The sequence below is a fragment of the Drosophila novamexicana genome, unplaced genomic scaffold (assembly GCF_003285875.2).
Source record: "Drosophila novamexicana strain 15010-1031.04,08,12 unplaced genomic scaffold, DnovRS2.1 tig00000108-arrow-pilon, whole genome shotgun sequence".
NCBI lineage: Eukaryota > Metazoa > Arthropoda > Insecta > Diptera > Drosophilidae > Drosophila > Drosophila novamexicana.
Window position 1 is genome coordinate 4,356,494 of NW_020824772.1, and position 21,201 is coordinate 4,377,694.

At 39.3% G+C, this 21,201-nt stretch overlaps 1 protein-coding gene across 1 annotated transcript; it reads right to left on the minus strand.

The window, feature by feature from the left end:
• Window positions 1-8,799: 8,799 nt before the first annotated feature.
• On the minus strand, window positions 8,800-17,783 carry LOC115772103 (calexcitin-2). Its single transcript, XM_030718068.1, has 5 exons — window positions 17,671-17,783; window positions 13,019-13,176; window positions 12,090-12,142; window positions 11,329-11,448; window positions 8,800-9,649 (listed from the first exon to the last, which is right to left on the minus strand). Exons 2-5 carry the CDS (start codon window positions 13,074-13,076, stop codon window positions 9,326-9,328), a joined length of 555 nt encoding a protein of 184 aa, XP_030573928.1. The 5' UTR covers window positions 13,077-13,176; window positions 17,671-17,783; the 3' UTR covers window positions 8,800-9,325.
• Between the last annotated feature and the right edge of the window lie 3,418 nt (window positions 17,784-21,201).

Sequence of the window (21,201 nt, forward strand, 5' to 3'; positions counted from 1 at the left end):
TGGCCGAGATATTACAAAAAATCAGCAAAAAAGGTGTACTTTACAAACGAGGCTGATCTTGGCGATATTATGTCGACATATAGCTTTGGAGATATGTCGTTTCAAAGCGACATATATCCAACCGAGGCTGATCTTGGCGATATTATGTCGACATATAACGTTGGAATATGTCGTTTCAAAGCGTTTTGACGATTTGGGTCAAAATTTTGATTTGCACCTTTTTAATGCCAATCGATAGCACTGATCCTTAAGAGTCCAAAATGGTATAAAATTCCAAAATCGGACAATTTTTGGCCGAGATATTACAAAAAATCAGCAAAAAAGGTGTACTTTACAACCGATTCGGTTTTTGGTCAACAACTTTTTTGAACCGACCGATTTGTAGTTTCTTTGAATGCCATTTCATAGTAGGGATCCGTACGAATTAAAAAAGGTATAACATTTAAAAATCAGACAATATTTACCCGAGATATTCAAAAAAAATCATGAAAAAAGTTTCAATTTTCGAACCGACTCCAATTTTGAAAAAAAAAAAACGTGATGTAACCCCTTGCCATTTTAACGATTTGGGTCAAAATTTTGATTTGCACCTTTTTGATGCCAATCGATAGCACTGATCCTCAAGAGTCCAAAATGGTATAAAATTCCAAAATCGGACAATTTTTGGCCGAGATATTACAAAAAATCAGCAAAAAAGGTGTACTTTACAAACGAGGCTGATCTTGGCGATATTATGTCGACATATAACTTTGGAGATATGTCGTTTCAAAGCGACATATATCCAACCGAGGCTGATCTTGGCGATATTATGTCGACATATAACGTTGGAATATGTCGTTTCAAAGCGTTTTGACGATTTGGGTCAAAATTTTGATTTGCACCTTTTTAATGCCAATCGATAGCACTGATCCTTAAGAGTCCAAAATGGTATAAAATTCCAAAATCGGACAATTTTTGGCCGAGATATTACAAAAAATCAGCAAAAAAGGTGTACTTTACAACCGATTCGGTTTTTGGTCAACAACTTTTTTGAACCGACCGATTTGTAGTTTCTTTGAATGCCATTTCATAGTAGGGATCCGTACGAATTAAAAAAGGTATAACATTTAAAAATCAGACAATATTTACCCGAGATATTCAAAAAAAAATCATGAAAAAAGTTTCAATTTTCGAACCGACTCCAATTTTGAAAAAAAAAAACGTGATGTAACCCCTTGCCATTTTAACGATTTGGGTCAAAATTTTGATTTGCACCTTTTTGATGCCAATCGATAGCACTGATCCTCAAGAGTCCAAAATGGTATAAAATTCCAAAATCGGACAATTTTTGGCCGAGATATTACAAAAAATCAGCAAAAAAGGTGTACTTTACAAACGAGGCTGATCTTGGCGATATTATGTCGACATATAACTTTGGAGATATGTCGTTTCAAAGCGACATATATCCAACCGAGGCTGATCTTGGCGATATTATGTCGACATATAACGTTGGAATATGTCGTTTCAAAGCGTTTTGACGATTTGGGTCAAAATTTTGATTTGCACCTTTTTAATGCCAATCGATAGCACTGATCCTTAAGAGTCCAAAATGGTATAAAATTCCAAAATCGGACAATTTTTGGCCGAGATATTACAAAAAATCAGCAAAAAAGGTGTACTTTACAACCGATTCGGTTTTTGGTCAACAACTTTTTTGAACCGACCGATTTGTAGTTTCTTTGAATGCCATTTCATAGTAGGGATCCGTACGAATTAAAAAAGGTATAACATTTAAAAATCAGACAATATTTACCCGAGATATTCAAAAAAAATCATGAAAAAAGTTTCAATTTTCGAACCGACTCCAATTTTGAAAAAAAAAAACGTGATGTAACCCCTTGCCATTTTAACGATTTGGGTCAAAATTTTGATTTGCACCTTTTTGATGCCAATCGATAGCACTGATCCTCAAGAGTCCAAAATGGTATAAAATTCCAAAATCGGACAATTTTTGGCCGAGATATTACAAAAAATCAGCAAAAAAGGTGTACTTTACAAACGTGGCTGATCTTGGCGATATTATGTCGACATATAACGTTGGAGATATGTCGTTTCAAAGCGTTTTGACGATTTGGGTCAAAATTTTGATTTGCACCTTTTTAATGCCAATCGATAGCACTGATCCTTAAGAGTCCAAAATGGTATAAAATTCCAAAATCGGACAATTTTTGGCCGAGATATTACAAAAAATCAGCAAAAAAGGTGTACTTTACAACCAATTCGGTTTTTGGTCAACAACTTTTTTGAACCGACCGATTTGTAGTTTCTTTGAATGCCATTTCATAGTAGGGATCCGTACGAATTAAAAAAGGTATAACATTTAAAAATCAGACAATATTTACCCGAGATATTCAAAAAAAATCATGAAAAAAGTTTCAATTTTCGAACCGACCCCAATTTTGAAAAAAAAACCTGATGTAACCCCTTGCCATTTTAACGATTTGGGTCAAAATTTTGATTTGCACCTTTTTGATGCCAATCGATAGCACTGATCCTCAAGAGTCCAAAATGGTATAAAATTCCAAAATCGGACAATTTTTGGCCGAGATATTACAAAAAATCAGCAAAAAAGGTGTACTTTACAAACGAGGCTGATCTTGGCGATATTATGTCGACAAATAACGTTGGAGATATGTCGTTTCAAAGCGACATATATCCAACCGAGGCTGATCTTGGCGATATTATGTCGACATATAACGTTGGAATATGTCGTTTCAAAGCGTTTTGACGATTTGGGTCAAAATTTTGATTTGCACCTTTTTGATGCCAATCGATAGCACTGATCCTCAAGATTCCAAAATGGTATAAAATTCCAAAATCGGACAATTTTTGGCCGAGATATTACAAAAAATCAGCAAAAAAGTTGTTTTTTACAACCGATTCGGTTTTTGGTCAACAACTTTTTTGAACCGACCGATTTGTAATTTCTTTGAATGCCATTTCATAGTAGGGATCCGTACGAATTAAAAAAGGTATAACATTTAAAAATCAGACAATATTTACCCGAGACATTCAAAAAAATCATGAAAAAAGTTTCAATTTTCGAACCGACCCCAGTTTAAAAAAAAAAACGTGATGTAACCCCTTGCCATTTTGACGATTTGGTTCAAAATTTTGATTTGCACCTTTTTGATGCCAATCGATAGCACTGATCCTTAAGAGTCCAAAATGGTATAAAATTCCAAAATCGGACAATTTTTGGCCGAGATATTACAAAAAATCAGCAAAAAAGGTGTACTTTACAACCGATTCGGTTTTTGGTCAACAACTTTTTTGAACCGACCGATTTGTAGTTTCTTTGAATGCCATTTCATAGTAGGGATCCTTACGAATTAAAAAAGGTATAACATTTAAAAATCAGACAATATTTACCCGAGATATTAAAAAAAAATTATGAAAAAAGTTTCAATTTTCGAACCGACCCCAATTTTGAAAAAAAAAAAAAACGTGATGTAACCCCTTGCCATTTTAACGATTTGGGTCAAAATTTTGATTTGCACCTTTTTGATGCCAATCGATAGCACTGATCCTCAAGAGTCCAAAATGGTATAAAATTCCAAAATCGGACAATTTTTGGCCGAGATATTACAAAAAATCAGCAAAAAAGGTGTACTTTACAAACGAGGCTGATCTTGGCGATATTATGTCGACAAATAACGTTGGAGATATGTCGTTTCAAAGCGACATATATCCAACCGAGGCTGATCTTGGCGATGTCGTTTCAAAGCGTTTTGACGATTTGGGTCAAAATTTTGATTTGCACCTTTTTGATGCCAATCGATAGCACTGATCCTCAAGATTCCAAAATGGTATAAAATTCCAAAATCGGACAATATAACATTTAAAAATCAGACAATATTTACCCGAGATATTCAAAAAAAATCATGAAAAAAGTTTCAATTTTCGAACCGACCCCAATTTTGAAAAAAAAAACGTGATGTAACCCCTTGCCATTTTAACGATTTGGGTCAAAATTTTGATTTGCACCTTTTTGATGCCAATCGATAGCACTGATCCTCAAGAGTCCAAAATGGTATAAAATTCCAAAATCGGACAATTTTTGGCCGAGATATTACAAAAAATCAGCAAAAAAGGTGTACTTTACAAACGAGGCTGATCTTGGCGATATTATGTCGACATATAACTTTGGAGATATGTCGTTTCAAAGCGACATATATCCAACCGAGGCTGATCTTGGCGATATTATGTCGACATATAACGTTGGAATATGTCGTTTCAAAGCGTTTTGACGATTTGGGTCAAAATTTTGATTTGCACCTTTTTAATGCCAATCGATAGCACTGATCCTTAAGAGTCCAAAATGGTATAAAATTCCAAAATCGGACAATTTTTGGCCGAGATATTACAAAAAATCAGCAAAAAAGGTGTACTTTACAAACGAGGCTGATCTTGGCGATATTATGTCGACATATAACTTTGGAGATATGTCGTTTCAAAGCGACATATATCCAACCGAGGCTGATCTTGGCGATATTATGTCGACATATAACGTTGGAATATGTCGTTTCAAAGCGTTTTGACGATTTGGGTCAAAATTTTGATTTGCACCTTTTTAATGCCAATCGATAGCACTGATCCTTAAGAGTCCAAAATGGTATAAAATTCCAAAATCGGACAATTTTTGGCCGAGATATTACAAAAAATCAGCAAAAAAGGTGTACTTTACAACCGATTCGGTTTTTGGTCAACAACTTTTTTGAACCGACCGATTTGTAGTTTCTTTGAATGCCATTTCATAGTAGGGATCCGTACGAATTAAAAAAGGTATTACATTTAAAAATCAGACAATATTTACCCGAGATATTCAAAAAAAATCATGAAAAAAGTTTCAATTTTCGAACCGACTCCAATTTTGAAAAAAAAAAACGTGATGTAACCCCTTGCCATTTTAACGATTTGGGTCAAAATTTTGATTTGCACCTTTTTGATGCCAATCGATAGCACTGATCCTCAAGAGTCCAAAATGGTATAAAATTCCAAAATCGGACATGAAAAAAGTTTCAATTTTCAAACCGACTCCAATTTTGAAAAAAAAAAAACGTGATGTAACCCCTTGCCATTTTAACGATTTGGGTCAAAATTTTGATTTGCACCTTTTTGATGCCAATCGATAGCACTGATCCTCAAGAGTCCAAAATGGTATAAAATTCCAAAATCGGACAATTTTTGGCCGAGATATTACAAAAAATCAGCAAAAAAGGTGTACTTTACAAACGAGGCTGATCTTGGCGATATTATGTCGACATATAACGTTGGAGATATGTCGTTTCAAAGCGACATATATCCAACCGAGTCTGATCTTGGCGATATTATCTCGACATATAACGTTGGAATATGTCGTTTCAAAGCGTTTTGACGATTTGGGTCAAAATTTTGATTTGCACCTTTTTGATGCCAATCGATAGCACTGATCCTCAAGATTCCAAAATGGTATAAAATTCCAAAATCGGACAATTTTTGGCCGAGATATTACAAAAAATCAGCAAAAAAGGTGTACTTTACAAACGAGGCTGATCTTGGCGATATTATGTCGACATATAACGTTGGAATATGTCGTTTCAAAGCGTTTTGACGATTTGGGTCAAAATTTTGATTTGCACCTTTTTGATGCCAATCGATAGCACTGATCCTCAAGATTCCAAAATGGTATAAAATTCCAAAATCGGACAATTTTTGGCCGAGATATTACAAAAAATCAGCAAAAAAGGTGTACTTTACAACCGATTCGGTTTTTGGTCAACAACTTTTTTGAACCGACCGATTTGTAGTTTCTTTGAATGCCATTTCATAGTAGGGATCCGTACGAATTAAAAAAGGTATAACATTTAAAAATCAGACAATATTTACCCGAGATATTCAAAAAAAATCATGAAAAAAGTTTCAATTTTCGAACCGACCCCAATTTTGAAAAAAAAAAACGTGATGTAACCCCTTGCCATTTTAACGATTTGGGTCAAAATTTTGATTTGCACCTTTTTGATGCCAATCGATAGCACTGATCCTCAAGAGTCCAAAATGGTATAAAATTCCAAAATCGGACCATTTTTGGCCGAGATATTACAAAAAATCAGCAAAAAAGGTGTACTTTACAAACGAGGCTGATCTTGGCGATATTATGTCGACATATAACGTTGGAGATATGTCGTTTCAAAGCGACATATATCCAACCGAGGCTGATCTTGGCGATATTATGTCGACATATAACGTTGGAATATGTCGTTTCAAAGCGTTTTGACGATTTGGGTCAAAATTTTGATTTGCACCTTTTTGATGCCAATCGATAGCACTGATCCTCAAGATTCCAAAATGGTATAAAATTCCAAAATCGGACAATTTTTGGCCGAGATATTACAAAAAATCAGCAAAAAAGGTGTACTTTACACCGATTCGGTTTTTGGTCAACAACTTTTTTGAACCGACCGATTTGTAGTTTCTTTGAATGCCATTTCATAGTAGGGATCCGTACGAATTAAAAAAGGTATAACATTTAAAAATCAGACAATATTTACCCGAGATATTCAAAAAAAATTATGAAAAAAGTTTCAATTTTCGAACCGCCCCAATTTTGAAAAAAAAAAAACGTGATGTAACCCCTTGCCATTTTAACGATTTGGGTCAAAATTTTGATTTGCACCTTTTTGATGTCAATCGATAGCACTGATCCTCAAGAGTCCAAAATGGTATAAAATTCCAAAATCGGACAATTTTTGGCCGAGATATTACAAAAAATCAGCAAAAAAGGTGTACTTTACAACCGATTCGGTTTTTGGTCAACAACTTTTTTGAACCGACCGATTTGTAGTTTCTTTGAATGCCATTTCATAGTAGGGATCCGTACGAATTAAAAAAGGTATAACATTTAAAAATCAGACAATATTTACCCGAGATATTCAAAAAAAATCATGAAAAAAGTTTCAATTTTCGAACCGACCCCAATTTTGAAAAAAAAAAACGTGATGTAACCCCTTGCCATTTTAACGATTTGGGTCAAAATTTTGATTTGCACCTTTTTGATGCCAATCGATAGCACTGATCCTCAAGAGTCCAAAATGGTATAAAATTCCAAAATCGGACAATTTTTGGCCGACATATTACAAAAAATCAGCAAAAAAGGTGTACTTTACAAACGAGGCTGATCTTGGCGATAATATGTCGACATATAACGTTGGAGATATGTCGTTTCAAAGCGACATATATCCAACCGAGGCTGATCTTGGCGATATTATGTCGACATATAACGTTGGAATATGTCGTTTCAAAGCGTTTTGACGATTTGGGTCAAAATTTTGATTTGCACCTTTTTGATGCCAATCGATAGCACTGATCCTCAAGATTCCAAAATGGTATAAAATTCCAAAATCGGACAATTTTTGGCCGAGATATTACAAAAAATCAGCAAAAAAGGTGTACTTTACAAACGAGGCTGATCTTGGCGATATTATGTCGACAAATAACGTTGGAGATATGTCGTTTCAAAGCGACATATATCCAACCGAGGCTGATCTTGGCGATATTATGTCGACATATAACGTTGGAATATGTCGTTTCAAAGCGTTTTGACGATTTGGGTCAAAATTTTGATTTGCACCTTTTTGATGCCAATCGATAGCACTGATCCTCAAGAGTCCAAAATGATATAAAATTCCAAAATCGGACAATTTTTGGCCGAGATATTACAAAAAATCAGCAAAAAAGGTGTACTTTACAAACGAGGCTGATCTTGGCGATATTATGTCGACAAATAACGTTGGAGATATGTCGTTTCAAAGCGACATATATCCAACCGAGGCTGATCTTGGCGATATTAATTAATAATTTAAATGAAAAATGTTTTCATGTTTAAATATATATATCACCAAATGTCAAATTTCACTGCATACTTTCGGGCAGGAAAATAAAAGGCTAAAGTTAACCGCATTCAACAAAACTGTTGCATACTCTTCCGCGCAACAAGTTAATACATTTTTATTAGTTAGCAGCTAGTTCAGATTTACAAAGAACCGATTAACTTGGGACTACAATGACCTACTTCACCGTAGGTCCGCGTATAATAGAAATGAGCGCAAATGAAATGCAAGGTCTGCCGAAGGCTAGTTGAAAGTTTCGCAATTTGGCTAAAAAGGAAAAGTTTGTTCAAGAGATAAAACTATTTTGAATCAAAGGCGAAGCGCGCGATGATATGCTGATGCGCGGAGAGAGATAGGCAATTTGTGGCGTAACCTTCACTACCATCCACAGGGCTGCCACCTAGGGCAAAAGCTTATACTTGCCATGTGGCAAGGCTGGATAAAAGGAGAACCGAAAGCTCAGTGGTATAAAATTCTGTTTACAGAGCTTTTTCTTGCGAGCTTTTGGCGCTATTTTTAAAAGGCCAACAACTTAAGCTTGAAGCTGCAAGCGTCCAACCAGAAAGCTTCGGTGCTGAGTGCGCTGCACTACAAGCAAAAAACCACAGCAAGTTCTATACACACGCAATTGCATAAATTACCTAGCCGCCCCATTGGAACAGTAAATCGCTGCGAAGTGCACCCAACCTCGACAATGCAGCTCAACCGAAGGTTATTTGTGGCAGCGAACAAAATTATAATTTTCATAAATTGCCAGCCAATTGCTGATCTTATCGGGGTCCATAACCTGCGGCAGCCGTAAGGACTTAAAAGGAAGGCGTCGCCCACTGGAGCAGCAACAAGTAATGGTTTTTGCCTCATAAATTAAACGTGCAACTGCTGTAGATGTTTAGCATTTATTATTTGTATTGGTTGAAACACTTTACATTTACATATAAATTTAAACGCCAGATATTGGGACGATAAACTACACACACAAAATAATTTGACAGTTTAATTGGTTTAATTTACGCATCAACAGTATTCACCAGATTACACGAATCCTGTTCTAATTGAGCTTTTAGATATAATTTTCATATTGAGCTTGCACACACAACAATTAGTTATATACTCGTATACTATATAAGTAGAATACAAAATATAAATAATAGCTAGATGTTTTCCATTTAACTTATTAGGCTAGTAAATTAGAACATTGAATTGAGCAAAAGTTGAGTTACAGTTGACAACAACATTTAATTAACAACGTCTGAGCTTTAAGGACTGCCAACCGTTAACTGGGCTACAAATTGTCAAGATTGAAATGGAATTTGAAGCCTCCTGTTGATTTAGCTTTAATTTAGAATGTAATTTCAATATTTTCTTGTTGAATATATCAATGGCAAAGACAAAGTCGATCAGGAATTTCCGAACAGCAGTTAGAAGGATGTCTTGCCAAAAATAAAGTTGCCGGGCGCGTTCGCATCCTCGGCAGCAAAATACTCCTTCCACAAGGCGGCGAACTGCTCGCGAGTCACATCGCTTTGACCCTGGGCCATCTTGCTGAACGCCTCCTCGCACTCCTTCTTGTCCAGGCCATAGCTGGAGCAGACCAGAGTGAACTCCGTCACATCGATGCCGCCATCATGCGAAGCATCCTCCAAATCGAACATAAAGTTCATGTACGTATTCTGCCAGTCCATTACGCTGCTGGGATCCTTGGCGTATGCGTCCCACATGTTGCACCACTCTTCCACGCTGACCTGCGAATGAAGGAATGGCCAGGAGAGTGGGTTAAAGTGGGTTAAAAGCTTCAGATTTATGCGTAACGCCCCAAACGCGTTGAAGAGCACATAGGGCGTCTAGCGGCAGGTGGGCGGGGTAGCTGCTCATAAAACATCATAATGGCCGGCTGGGGGGTGCTGGCCAAGCTGGGGTGGGGGGCTTATGCGGGCTGTAATTTATGCGACCTGCACATTATGCCCTACCGTTTATGAGCGTTTTTTGGCTTGCCTTGCCAAACCAAACAACGGCAATTACCGCAACATCAGCAATCGACGCCTTGACCAAATTGAACAATCTGAGGCTCCTTGACCCGCCCGGCGCACGAACTTTGACTACGGTTGGTTGTTGTGGAGCAAACGTTAATTTTGGTCAAAGAGACACCGACCATAACGGGTCTTGCGGCGGGAGGTTGGCCATGTTTTAATGTGACCATAAATAAGCAAAACTCTAGACAATGTGCGGTCAGCGCCATCAATTGCAGCGCCAATTGACAGGTCCAAGTCCCCGCTGCTTCCTCCAGTCGCAATCCCTTGACCCTAGACCACAACCAGTCGGAGTCGGACTAGCTGCATATTTTTTATGTTTATTGCATCTAAGTGGTGCGCGTTGCCAAATTGAAATGCCAAAAAGGCCGCACATCCTTGACCGTGTCTCTTGCCAGCTTAAGTTGTCGCAGTTGTTGTTGTTGTTTTTGTTTGTATTGTTGGCTTGCACATGTTGTTGGCTTGTGTGTGCGTGCCTGTGTGTGTAGCTGTAAAATGAGTTAAGGCAACAACAATAAATCCAAGTCTAGCCAGCACAAAGCCAAAACTGCACAAAGGCCGCAAACAGTTGACTTCAGCTTATTTGCAGCGAACTTCGTCAAGTTCCTGGCTAAAGGCCAAAACTTTGCGGCTATCTGTGTCACAATCGAAGTGCGGCAAAGCCAGAGCCATGATGTGGGCATGGTGTGGGCCTCAAGCACCTGTACTTGTCCTGTAAGTTGCTGCTTGTGCTGGCATCATCTTTTTATACAAGCTCGACTGGCTTATACCCATGATTTAATTTGTGCAGACTCAGTCAGATTATGCCATGGGCATGGATACTTTCCTACGGCTGCATAAAGCGGTTATAAAGTTTGTCATTGTAATGAGCAGCGGCCTAGAAAACTAACTGAAGTCGTGGCCCGGAACTGCAACTGCATTGCTCAAATAATTCACAATTCAATTTCCGCCCATTGTTGTAGACGTGGAATTTGCTTACTGGCACACACAGCCGACCCCCCAGCCACCCCCTGGATCCACAGCATCACACAGCTGCACACTCCACACTAATAAAAGGAAAATTTATGAACATTTTTTTCGTGCAACATGCGAACGACTTTGTAATGTTTGCTGCTACATACATAAATACATATATAATCTGTGCGACTATGTGTGTGTGTGAGAGTAAGTGTGTGTGTGTGGTTGGGCCCACTTGTCAGCTGCTGTCACAATGGCATCGAGTGCAGTCCATGGATTTCAACACTTTTGCCACTGACAATAAAGCCATTCAAATGGCGAGCTCGAATCCCAAAACGAAGCACTTGACATGCAGTTGCCTTTTTTTATGGTCCCCACACACGCACACACACAGCAATGCACACCCACAGCGGCACTCAATCTGACTGTCAGCTCACCTGGCCATCGTTATCCTTGTCAGCCTTCGATCGCAGACCAGTCCAAATTTCCATCATGACATCGTATGTCTCCTTGTTCTTTGGCGTGTCCTTTGCCCAGCCGCGCAGCTTGCACACACGCTGCAATAGAAAAAAACAACAGCAGCAACAAAAATGTCAGCATAAATTGAGTTATCAGTTACGAGTTGACTAAACAAAAAGCACCAAAAATAATGTGAATGGCCAAAAACCAAAAGCAAAAGAAAAACCCAAACTATAAAAATACCATGCAAAATCAACAGAGTTCCAAAATGTGCCCAACCAACTTTTCAGCATGCACATTGTTGTACTTGGTTTCTATTGTTATTCTACGCTGACAGAGGGTAATCTAACTTTGTCATGAAAAATGTAACGCACAGAAGCAGACATGTATGATGCCATAGATTAATCAAAAGATTTGGCCATGTCTGACTCTTTCCAGACAAATACTGTTTCTTGCTCAAAAATTCGTTACCAAATTTGGCCTGGACAAGTCATATTAATATCATACCACTATATCATTAACCCCCTATAGAGACGTTTTCTGATAGAAGTAAGCCGCATTATCTGCTATATGCTCGCAAGGGTATTTAGTGTTCGGCGTGCCGTTCACTTGCAGGTTCTATTGCATGTATTGATTCAGCTGTTGGTCTATAAACATTCTTAGGTTTGCATATTTATCGACAGTGGCAATTGCAGTTATTCAACATTTGTTTTGGCATATTTTAACGTTCTCCACTTACCTCGATGGCCAGCTCGAAATCCTTAACGTCAATTTCGCCGCTTTGGTTCACATCTGTTGGTCCCGCGTTATGTTGGCGAATTCAAAGTTGCGCATTCCGCATGAATTGCATTGTTTGCATGTTTTGTCCGTTTGTTGGTCAGTTGGTTATTTGTCGGCATGAAAAAAAACGGAGAGCGCAGGACGGAAATAAACATTAATGCAAGTTAAACGGTTTTCATGGTCGCGCAGCTGGCACCTAGTTGCACTTCCTGCCTTCCATCCTGACAGATCTCCATGCCTGTTTGTACACGCCCATTCTTTGGCTGCTGGCCATTTCAGGCAAGGCGTGTCATTTGCATTGGCCAGCAGTTGCAGTTGCAACGGTGTGCAAATGGCCACTTCAAGTTGCAGTGTCAAGTATTTGGCGCTTGCGTTTTATGTCGCCAACAGCAGCAGCTGCTGCCAGCCATGGCAAAAAGCCAAAAAGCCGCTAAAGCGACAGTCAACTGTTTACTACCTGACAATTAGTCATAATCGAAAAGCACTCAGACTTTGTTGCACACTCGCTTTGCATACAACAAAATGTGTTGCCTACTTTTCAGCGACAGCCCAAGAATTTCAAGCTTACAAGCCAAAGTTTACGAAATTGTTTTAAGGGGGATAACAGTTGGCGCGGAGAAGGCTATGCACGTAAGCTTATGCAAATACATGTATATTTCAGCAAGCATTAAGTATATGCAGCGTAGAGCAAACATTTTGGCAAATTAAATTGCATAAATTGAATTGAACATTTTGAAGCTCAACTCAAACTATGCTCTCAACGGTATACAGCAATTTATATGAATGACAAAGGGAACATCAATTAAGAATTGTTTAACCAGCTGATAAAACATAAATTTCACATGAATCTATTTTACGCTCACCTTCACCTAGAAATCTTGAACTCACCAAAGAACACGTTGAACAGGAAAAGCAGCTTCTTCTTGCGAAAATCGGAGATAGACATGTTTGTATTTTCTTTTTCTCTGTTGTCTTTAGTTGAGAGTTTAAATTTGAATTTGAGTTTGAGTTTGTGGCTCAGTTGTGATGTCTTCGCCCGGGGACAGCTGCAAGCAAACGTAAATGGAAAATTGGATAACGAAATAGTTAAAGAGAAGAACAATAAAAAAAAAAAATGGCAAATAAAACGCACTGCAACTGGAAAATGTCTTCAAATTTAAAGTGCACTCAATTAGGGGCGGCATCATTTAAACGGGCGTGTCAGACAGCTAAATCATGGCATGCTGGTGACTCGTAAAAAAAAAAGGAATACGCCAAAGCACACAGCGGGCTGCCTCGCTGACAGGCTGCCCGCCTTTTGAGGCACCCCTTTGGTTTGGTTGATGCCAGCTAATTCAGCTAAAGGAAATAAAATAAGACTGTCTAAGGATGCACAAAGGATGCGCGCAATGCAAATGCTGCTTTTAGGGGCTCTGGGTCGGTGTGCAGTAAATATGTCAGCCTTGCGTGGCACGGCTCATTTAACCTTCAATCAAAAGCAAACAGCGAACGAGGCCAGAGGCTGAATCAGTGCAATTCATGTCAGCAGGTTGGCATGTGGCATGTGGCATGAAAACCACGGCTCAACAGCTTCATCGCACATGGGCATGGTCATTGGCAGCCTGAAACAGCTCATTTCGCTTTTGTTCCCACGCCGTTAATCGCTGTGGCCGTGGTTGGGCGGCTGGGCGTGGCCATGGACTGCATTCAGCAACTGTTTACTTTAGCTTACGGTGGCCAAGCTACCGAATCACCTTGCAGCCGTCTGCTGTTTTATTTATCATCCCATCGCACGGCGGCAAAGTCAAAGCAAAAGCATAATTTCACAACAAGGAAATTGCAGCCAGGATGTCAAGTGGAAGGCGCGCAATGCAATGAGCATGATGACAACGACAACGACAGCGAAAGCGCCGCAGATGCGGACGAGAATGCGGATTGAGTCGGTGAGGCTGAAGCCGAGAAGCCGATGGCTTCGAGCTGCTGGCTGGGCTGCTGATGGGCTGCCAGCCAAACTGGAATGACCGTAAAATAGAAAGACTGTGCAAAACTATTTTCCTTTATAATAATGCACCTTGGAATTAAATTAAATGGCTCATGTCTCTGCGCCAGATGCTTGACGAAGAACAATAAACATTTTTGCTATGCCTTTAGAACCATTTGCAATTGCAGAGCCGTCAAGACGGTTTGTTTAGTGCTAAGCTAATATTATTATTTGAATTGGAATGAAAAGCATAAAACTCGCTCAAGTCCTCTTATTTTTATTGTTCCATAAATATTGATGAAACTTGCTTAAAGAACTTATTACCTCGACCATGAGACCTTAAGAAATGTGAAGAGTTTGAAGATATTGAGGGAATGTATAAAGTGTCTTAAGCAATATAGGTAATATTTTAAGATAACAAGCTATTCGATTGGAAAGATAAGCTAACTATACTTTTATGCTCTGTAAATTAAAAAATAACATATTTTCAAGCATTATCATCATGATTTGATTATCTTTACCATCATATTGACCTTATCACTGATTTTTATCTCCTGCTCTCACTCTAAGCGACTCTCCCCTTCTTTTGTGCTGCAATGATGTGCACAATGACAATTATATAACTTTGTATATAATTGTAAATTCAGGTGTGTTTTCTAGACTTAAATATTTTGCAATGGCATTTTATTTAACGAACATTTAAATAAATTATGGTCGCACTGTCATTTAGAATGTGGTTAAATAAGTATATTTACCATACACACATACGCACATACACACATGGAAACACCTGTCAGTCGGAGCTTATTAATTGCGAACGCATGTGTCAACTATCAAATGGGTTGGGTAAATTGAGAGTACAGAAAGGAAAATTGGATTCAGTTAACTCAAAGCATTGAAAAAAATAAATAAATGAAATTGAGTTTAACGCGCTTTTTATTTTAATTGCAGCAGGCAGCGAATAGGTTTTCACTTTTTCATGTTCTTCTTCATTTTTTTTTTACTCATTCATTTGCCACGTCGTGTGCATCCTGTAAGCCGCCCGAACAGATGGAATTAAGGCAAATGTGTCACCAATGGAATTGGCTTTCATTTGCATTCGAGTGCGTTATTCGAGTTGGAAATTGAAAATGAAATTTTAAGCCTTTTAATAGACCGTTGCGTATTTTATGTTCAACTGAAATTAATTATTAAATATGCGCGCAAATTGAATTCGCGCTTTTCTGCGAAAAATTTGCACATTACGCATACGCCACGTGGTGCGGTCGACAATACGACATGTGAACGAAATTCAACATTGCGCTCTAATTTGTTTTGTTGCTGCTGCTGCCAATTCAAAATGTTTTCATTAATATTAACGCACTTCCGGTGATCACTTCCACTTCCACTTGCCCCTACCCTTACCCTTAACTGCAGCCCCATTCATTATCCGCTTATTATGTTTGGAGGCTTTTGTCAAGGCGCATTAATTGACAATATCAATACTCATGCGCCGGTGCATAAAAACCAGGCGCACCAAGCCACAAAATGGCTGTGCCAGCGGTTGTGGCTTTGGCCCAGTCGATGGCAGCCCGGCTCATTAATTAGAGCCAGATTCAGCTCCTAATAACGGAAATACTGGTGCCAATTTTTGTTGTCATTTTTATGGCACGCTGCCCATTAACATTTATCATCGACGCTATTATTATTTGGCCAATATAAGGCTATAAAACTTTTAATTGACATTTTGCTAGAGCCTCAACTAAATAAACGACGTATTTGTCAGGACCATTAAAAAATGAGATTGGGCATCAATTTAAGTGTTTGCGTTAAGCTGAGTGTGCCTTAGCAGGAGTTGCACAATTGCACTTATTTTAAGTTTGTCAGAATTGAACTTTCGTAACTTTTAGCTTAAGTCAAGAAAACAAAGTTCAGGAGTTTAATTGAATTTTGTATATAGTATAGGTCATTTATCACAGATTCTTACGGCTTTAAAGCAGCTCGAAAATACGTCGCATTTAATGGAAACGAACTTGAGATTGGAATATTGTACAGAATTTTCTGGCATAACAACAGCTATCGAGTTGCAACTATTTCAATTTGCTTTCGATTCACTTTAATTGATAATCCACTGATCAATCAATATACACAGCATATTTGCCTATTCAGAATGCCTATGATTCCCCCGTACTTATAATTTTGTTGTTATCCTAAAATGATTCTAAAAATTATCTGAGAAATGTTTTGTCTTTAGTCCTTCTATGTATAAGTTTGTTTAATTTGTTGAACCTAGACCTAAACGAACATTTTAGAACAGAAACTGATTATCTTATTATTATTATTTTAATTATTATTATTAGTATCATTAACCTCATGTAAGCTCTCTTCCTTTAGATGACTCGATAAATATATTGGATATATCCAAAAATGTTAATTTATGTTCAACAATATAGTTAGTATATAAAAAATAAAACAGAATATTTATTTGAAAAAATTAATAATATTTTCAAAATGTCTGTGGTATGATCCACAAGAAAATTAATAATACTATTGGAAAGGAGGAGCAGAAAGCTGATTTTGTTATATCAACCTTTAAGAACATATCTTAACTCTACTTAAGTTTGAGTGACAAGCTCTACGGTCTCTTTTGCTGTACGAGCTGCTCTTTATTTTTGCTATTTCAGATTCTGATTCCACCTACTTATCTGTGGCACAGTTACAATGGTCGCTAATTACTTTTGCGATGCCGCAAATTTGCGCAGCCAATTTAAAATAATAGACAAAGCGACTGTATTTTATCTTTTGATGCAGCCCATAGGTTGGGGGCAGACAGCAACTGCATTCAGCAACTGCTGCAGTTGTTGCATTGTGCGGCCCGCAGTAATTTTGTGTAATTTGCATTAATTTACATTTAATTTAGTGGGCAACAACAGACACCAGGGAATGCAAGAGGGACACAGAGACAGAGATAGATATAGAGAGGGAAAGCTCGTGAAAACGGGAGCGAAAAAGGGAATGAAAACTGGAGCCCGTGGCGCTGGCTTAGGCCTGCGGCGCACACGGCGCTGGCGACAGTGGTTAGTCGACCAAGCAAACCGGAACAGGACGAGGATCCTTGAGCAGAACTGCTTGCATATAGTTCTGTGTTCTTACTCTTTATTTTTTGTTTTGAAAACTTTTTGAGAAAACTTTGGCCGTCAACACTTTGAATGAATTCATTACAAAAGCATCGTTTCTTGCACTTGTTAAGTTTTCGCTCTTCACAATCATGAGGCGGTCTGCACAAGGGCTGCCAGGTGGGCCGCAAGCTCCTTACAAAACTGACAGCCAGGCTACTTGACTATGCTGGTGGTTTCCTGCTGGGATGGCCATGTAAGGCATCCTTGTTATGCCTCTTCTTTGAACAACTTGTGCTCGTTACTTGGGGTTTGTTCTTGTTCTTTTGTCGGTTTTTAAAATGTATTTTCGAAATTGTGGCATTATTTTTGTAACGGAAACTCTTAACACAAATACAAATGCACTCGCACTCGCACATACAGACACACACACACACACACACTTACAAGCTGCGGCGACAGCTAGTGTTATTGTTTCACTTTACCGTTGGTTTACTCTGATTCTGACTCTGACTGTGGCTGCGGCTGCGGCTGCTAATGTAGATGTCTACGTGGCCTCCACACTGTGCTTGTCTGCTCGGCAACGCGCTTCAATGTTTTGTGATGCTCGCTCGTGCCGAGCCAGCGGCTTTTATAAGCGACCAGCGCCAGCAACAGTAGCCAACAGCCAGCCACTCCATGGCATCGGCATCGGCATCGGCGTCAGCGTCGGCGTCGCAGTCGCAGTCGCCTCGTTGCAGAACTTCGGCTTCCCTCGTCGTCGTCATCGTCGTCGTCGTCGTGGGCCGCTTTGGGTGCTTTTTGTCATCGCACGTTTTATCTTATCGCTGCGTTTGCGTCTGCGTCGCTGTCGACGCTGCGCTGCACTTGTCGCTCCTGACTGCAACGGTGTATGTGTGTATGTGTGTGTGTGTGTGTGTGTCTCTGTATGTGTGTGCAGTCTATTTTTCGGCTACCACGTGCTGCCGTACAGGACAGCATGCGGCATTTTTGGGGTCTGCTAGATATTTGGAGATTAAACACTTGCAGAAAATGGTAATTTAATTAAATTCTTTTTTTCAATTATTTCAAAGCAATCGATGTGATGTAGAAACATGCAGACTTAGACCTATGCGTTTATTAAATAGTTTTAAATTGCGTTCAAATTGTCTAACTTGTAGTTCTGATTCATACATCGTGTATGTATTTTTGTGTGTGCTTATTCACGGACAGATAAATCTTATCGCACAGGTGGGCAAGTAGATTAGATACTCGGTTTGATTGACTGACATGTTTGAGAAGAAGTGTCTGAAACGATGATGCTTTTGGAATTAATTTATATTTGCGGCTATATTATATAATTACAGGAAAACGATTTTCAAGGAAATGGAAATGTGCTAAAAAGAATAAATAGTAATATTTTGATAGAGTCAGAAATTATGTTTGAACTATTCGTTAAGCTGCAACGTGCTTAAACCTTATTATGGTTACATTTTTCAATTGTAGAATTCGGATATTTTCTAGAAATAGCCAGTTTTGAATGCAAGTCAATCGTTTTTCATAGCATATTTTATGGCTGCATTTGGCACAGTGCATGGCCAGAAATACAACAAATCAAAATGTACAAATGTTTTGGACAAATTTAAGCATAGCCTTGACACACACACACACACACACATACATACAGTCGTGCCACTTGGCAGCATAATTAAAGTTGTGGCGCATTCGCATTCGATCATATCCAAATGTAGACCACCAACCGGCTGCAGTGGCAGTCAAAGGCATTTAAGCAAAACAATTTCATGCCTGGTATTCTTGCTTTTAATTATACAAGGCACACACACACACTCACACCCACACAAACACACAGTAGATGAGCTCATGTATGCGCTGGTAATTGTCAACTCTTGCTGAAATGTCGCTGCCAATTTATCAGCATGAAAAAGTGGCCAACAGAAAAGCGCGCCCGCTGCGACGACAAGAAGATTGCACAGGCTGCGCCAATTTCGTGTTCCATTGCCAAAACGTTCGCTGCGGCTGTTGCTGTCCATTGCGGATGACCGTTTTACCAATGTTTCGCCTAGTTTCATTTCGTTTCCATGCCAAGCTCTAGTGTGTGTGCGTGTGTGTGTGTGTGTGTGTGTGTGTGTGTGTGTGTGTGTGTGTGTGTGTGTGGGTGCGCGACGGTGCGTGTTGGAGTAGACAAATGCTTAAATTTGTGGTCCTTTTACCTGTTTGCATCTCAAGTGGCCATATGAGTGCAGCTATAACAGCTTCTCCCTCTTCTGCAGGCGGCTGCTACCTTGGCAAAAGGAAACGGATGTCGACATTGACACACTTTCAGATTAACATGGCCCAGGCACAGGCCCAGGCCCAGGCCGAGTCCCAGGCCAGATGTTAAATGGCAGCAAGCCTTGCACAGTTTGTGCTTTCGTTCAGGTTGTTGTTGTCAGCGTTTAGCTGTCCACCTATTTCATGTTGTTGTTGCCTCTCGCTGCTGCTTGGGGCATAAATGAGCGGCCACTAAACGGTGGCCCAAAAAAAAAAAAACAACAGAAGCAAAACAAGAAAAAAGATGGCAGCAGTCAGTTAGCTTCGGGGTCTCCATAGCATATACGTGTATGCTCATAGGCAACACACATGTGTGCTTGGCACGGCAACGGCACGTTATTTGCTGGCAATCCGCACCTGCACACACTTTTGTCATGCTCTTCGCGTTGCACGCTTTTGTGCGGCCTTCCGTGCCAGCCGCACACTCGCTCTTGGCGCTCGGCAATGGCAACTTGATTAGACCAACATGAAATTAAGTAATTTCGCCGTATTGTTTAGTGTTGCTTCAGCAGCGCAACAACAATGGCCGAGGAAACAAAACAATAACAAGCGCTGGCCAAAAGAGCTGCACAAAAGAATAGACCAAGGAAAGACCGAATATAATGAAAGTCTCGAGTAGTGGCCGTCATGAGGATGACGGTTGAGAAACCAGGCAAGAGCTGACTTTGTTATCAAGCTGCAAAAAAGATCAGATATTGGCAGAAACGAAGAAGTCTTAATATCCTTGAAAGCTTTTTAAACAGAGTACTTCCTTGCTGACAAGTATAAGGAAACTGATCCCCGAGGAGAAATAAAAAAAAAAAAGTAGTATTAATCGATTAAATTATTATTTATATTAATCAAAACGAAAACCAAATACCCGACAGTGGCAAATTTCATGTGCATTTCATTATGGTTTTACATACATTTAGCTTTAACAATGTAGTTGCAAAACAAAAACAATTTTCGCAAAAATTCATTACGGAAGTATCCAAATGCATTTGTCTGCAATTTGGCACAAATCAGATTAGGAAACACTCTCTGCCCGAAAACCATTTAAACACACACTTGTATTACAAATTCCGCTCATATAAATGCATGATGTGCGCTACACAAAAGAGCCTGCCAGCCCGTACCAGAATCCATCTGCGCCCTCGGCTCCTCCTCCTCCCGCAATTTATGTGCCGCACTGGGGTATGCGTGTTTAGCTTGAGTCACAGCGTCAGGTGCAACGGCGGTCGGAACGTTTCAAATTGCGCTGCGCAGCCGACCACCCCCGGCGCAGGGCTTCCACCGATTGGCAGGAGCAAGCGTCAGTTCTGTGTGGCTGTGGCCCGCATGGCATCCTCTGGCGCGGAATTAAATCAGCTGTCCCTAAAAGTATGCAAGCTCGTCATGCATCGCTGAGGCGGTGAAATGGGGGCGTGGCGTGCCGCTTGGCGTGGCGCTTGTGCTTGTGTAATTTACTGTTATTTTTTAAGCACTTTTCCTTTATGCGCTCACGCCAGCAACAGCAAAAACACAATGGGAGCAGCCAGATAGCAGAGCAAACAATTGTATTGTTTGTTTCATTTGAAAATTTTTTGTTTGTTCGTTTGGTTTTGTTTTTTGGAAACAGACCCATCCAGAGGTATTTTATTTGTTTGCACTGCAAGTGTAAAAGCAAAAGAGAATGTGAAAGATTGTTATTTCCTTAAAATAATAAATTTAAGGTGTTTACTTAAGAA

Coding starts and splice junctions, on each gene's coding strand:
- LOC115772103 (XM_030718068.1), bottom strand. CDS start 13,076: ATGTCTATCTCCGATTTTCGCAAGAAGAAGCTGCTTTTCCTGTTCAAC. Junction 12,143..13,018: donor CCTGTTCAACGTGTTCTTTG/GTGAGTTCAAGA, acceptor CGGGACCAACAG/ATGTGAACCAAAGCGGCGAA. Junction 9,650..11,328: donor ACAAGGATAACGATGGCCAG/GTGAGCTGACAG, acceptor CTTCATTCGCAG/GTCAGCGTGGAAGAGTGGTG.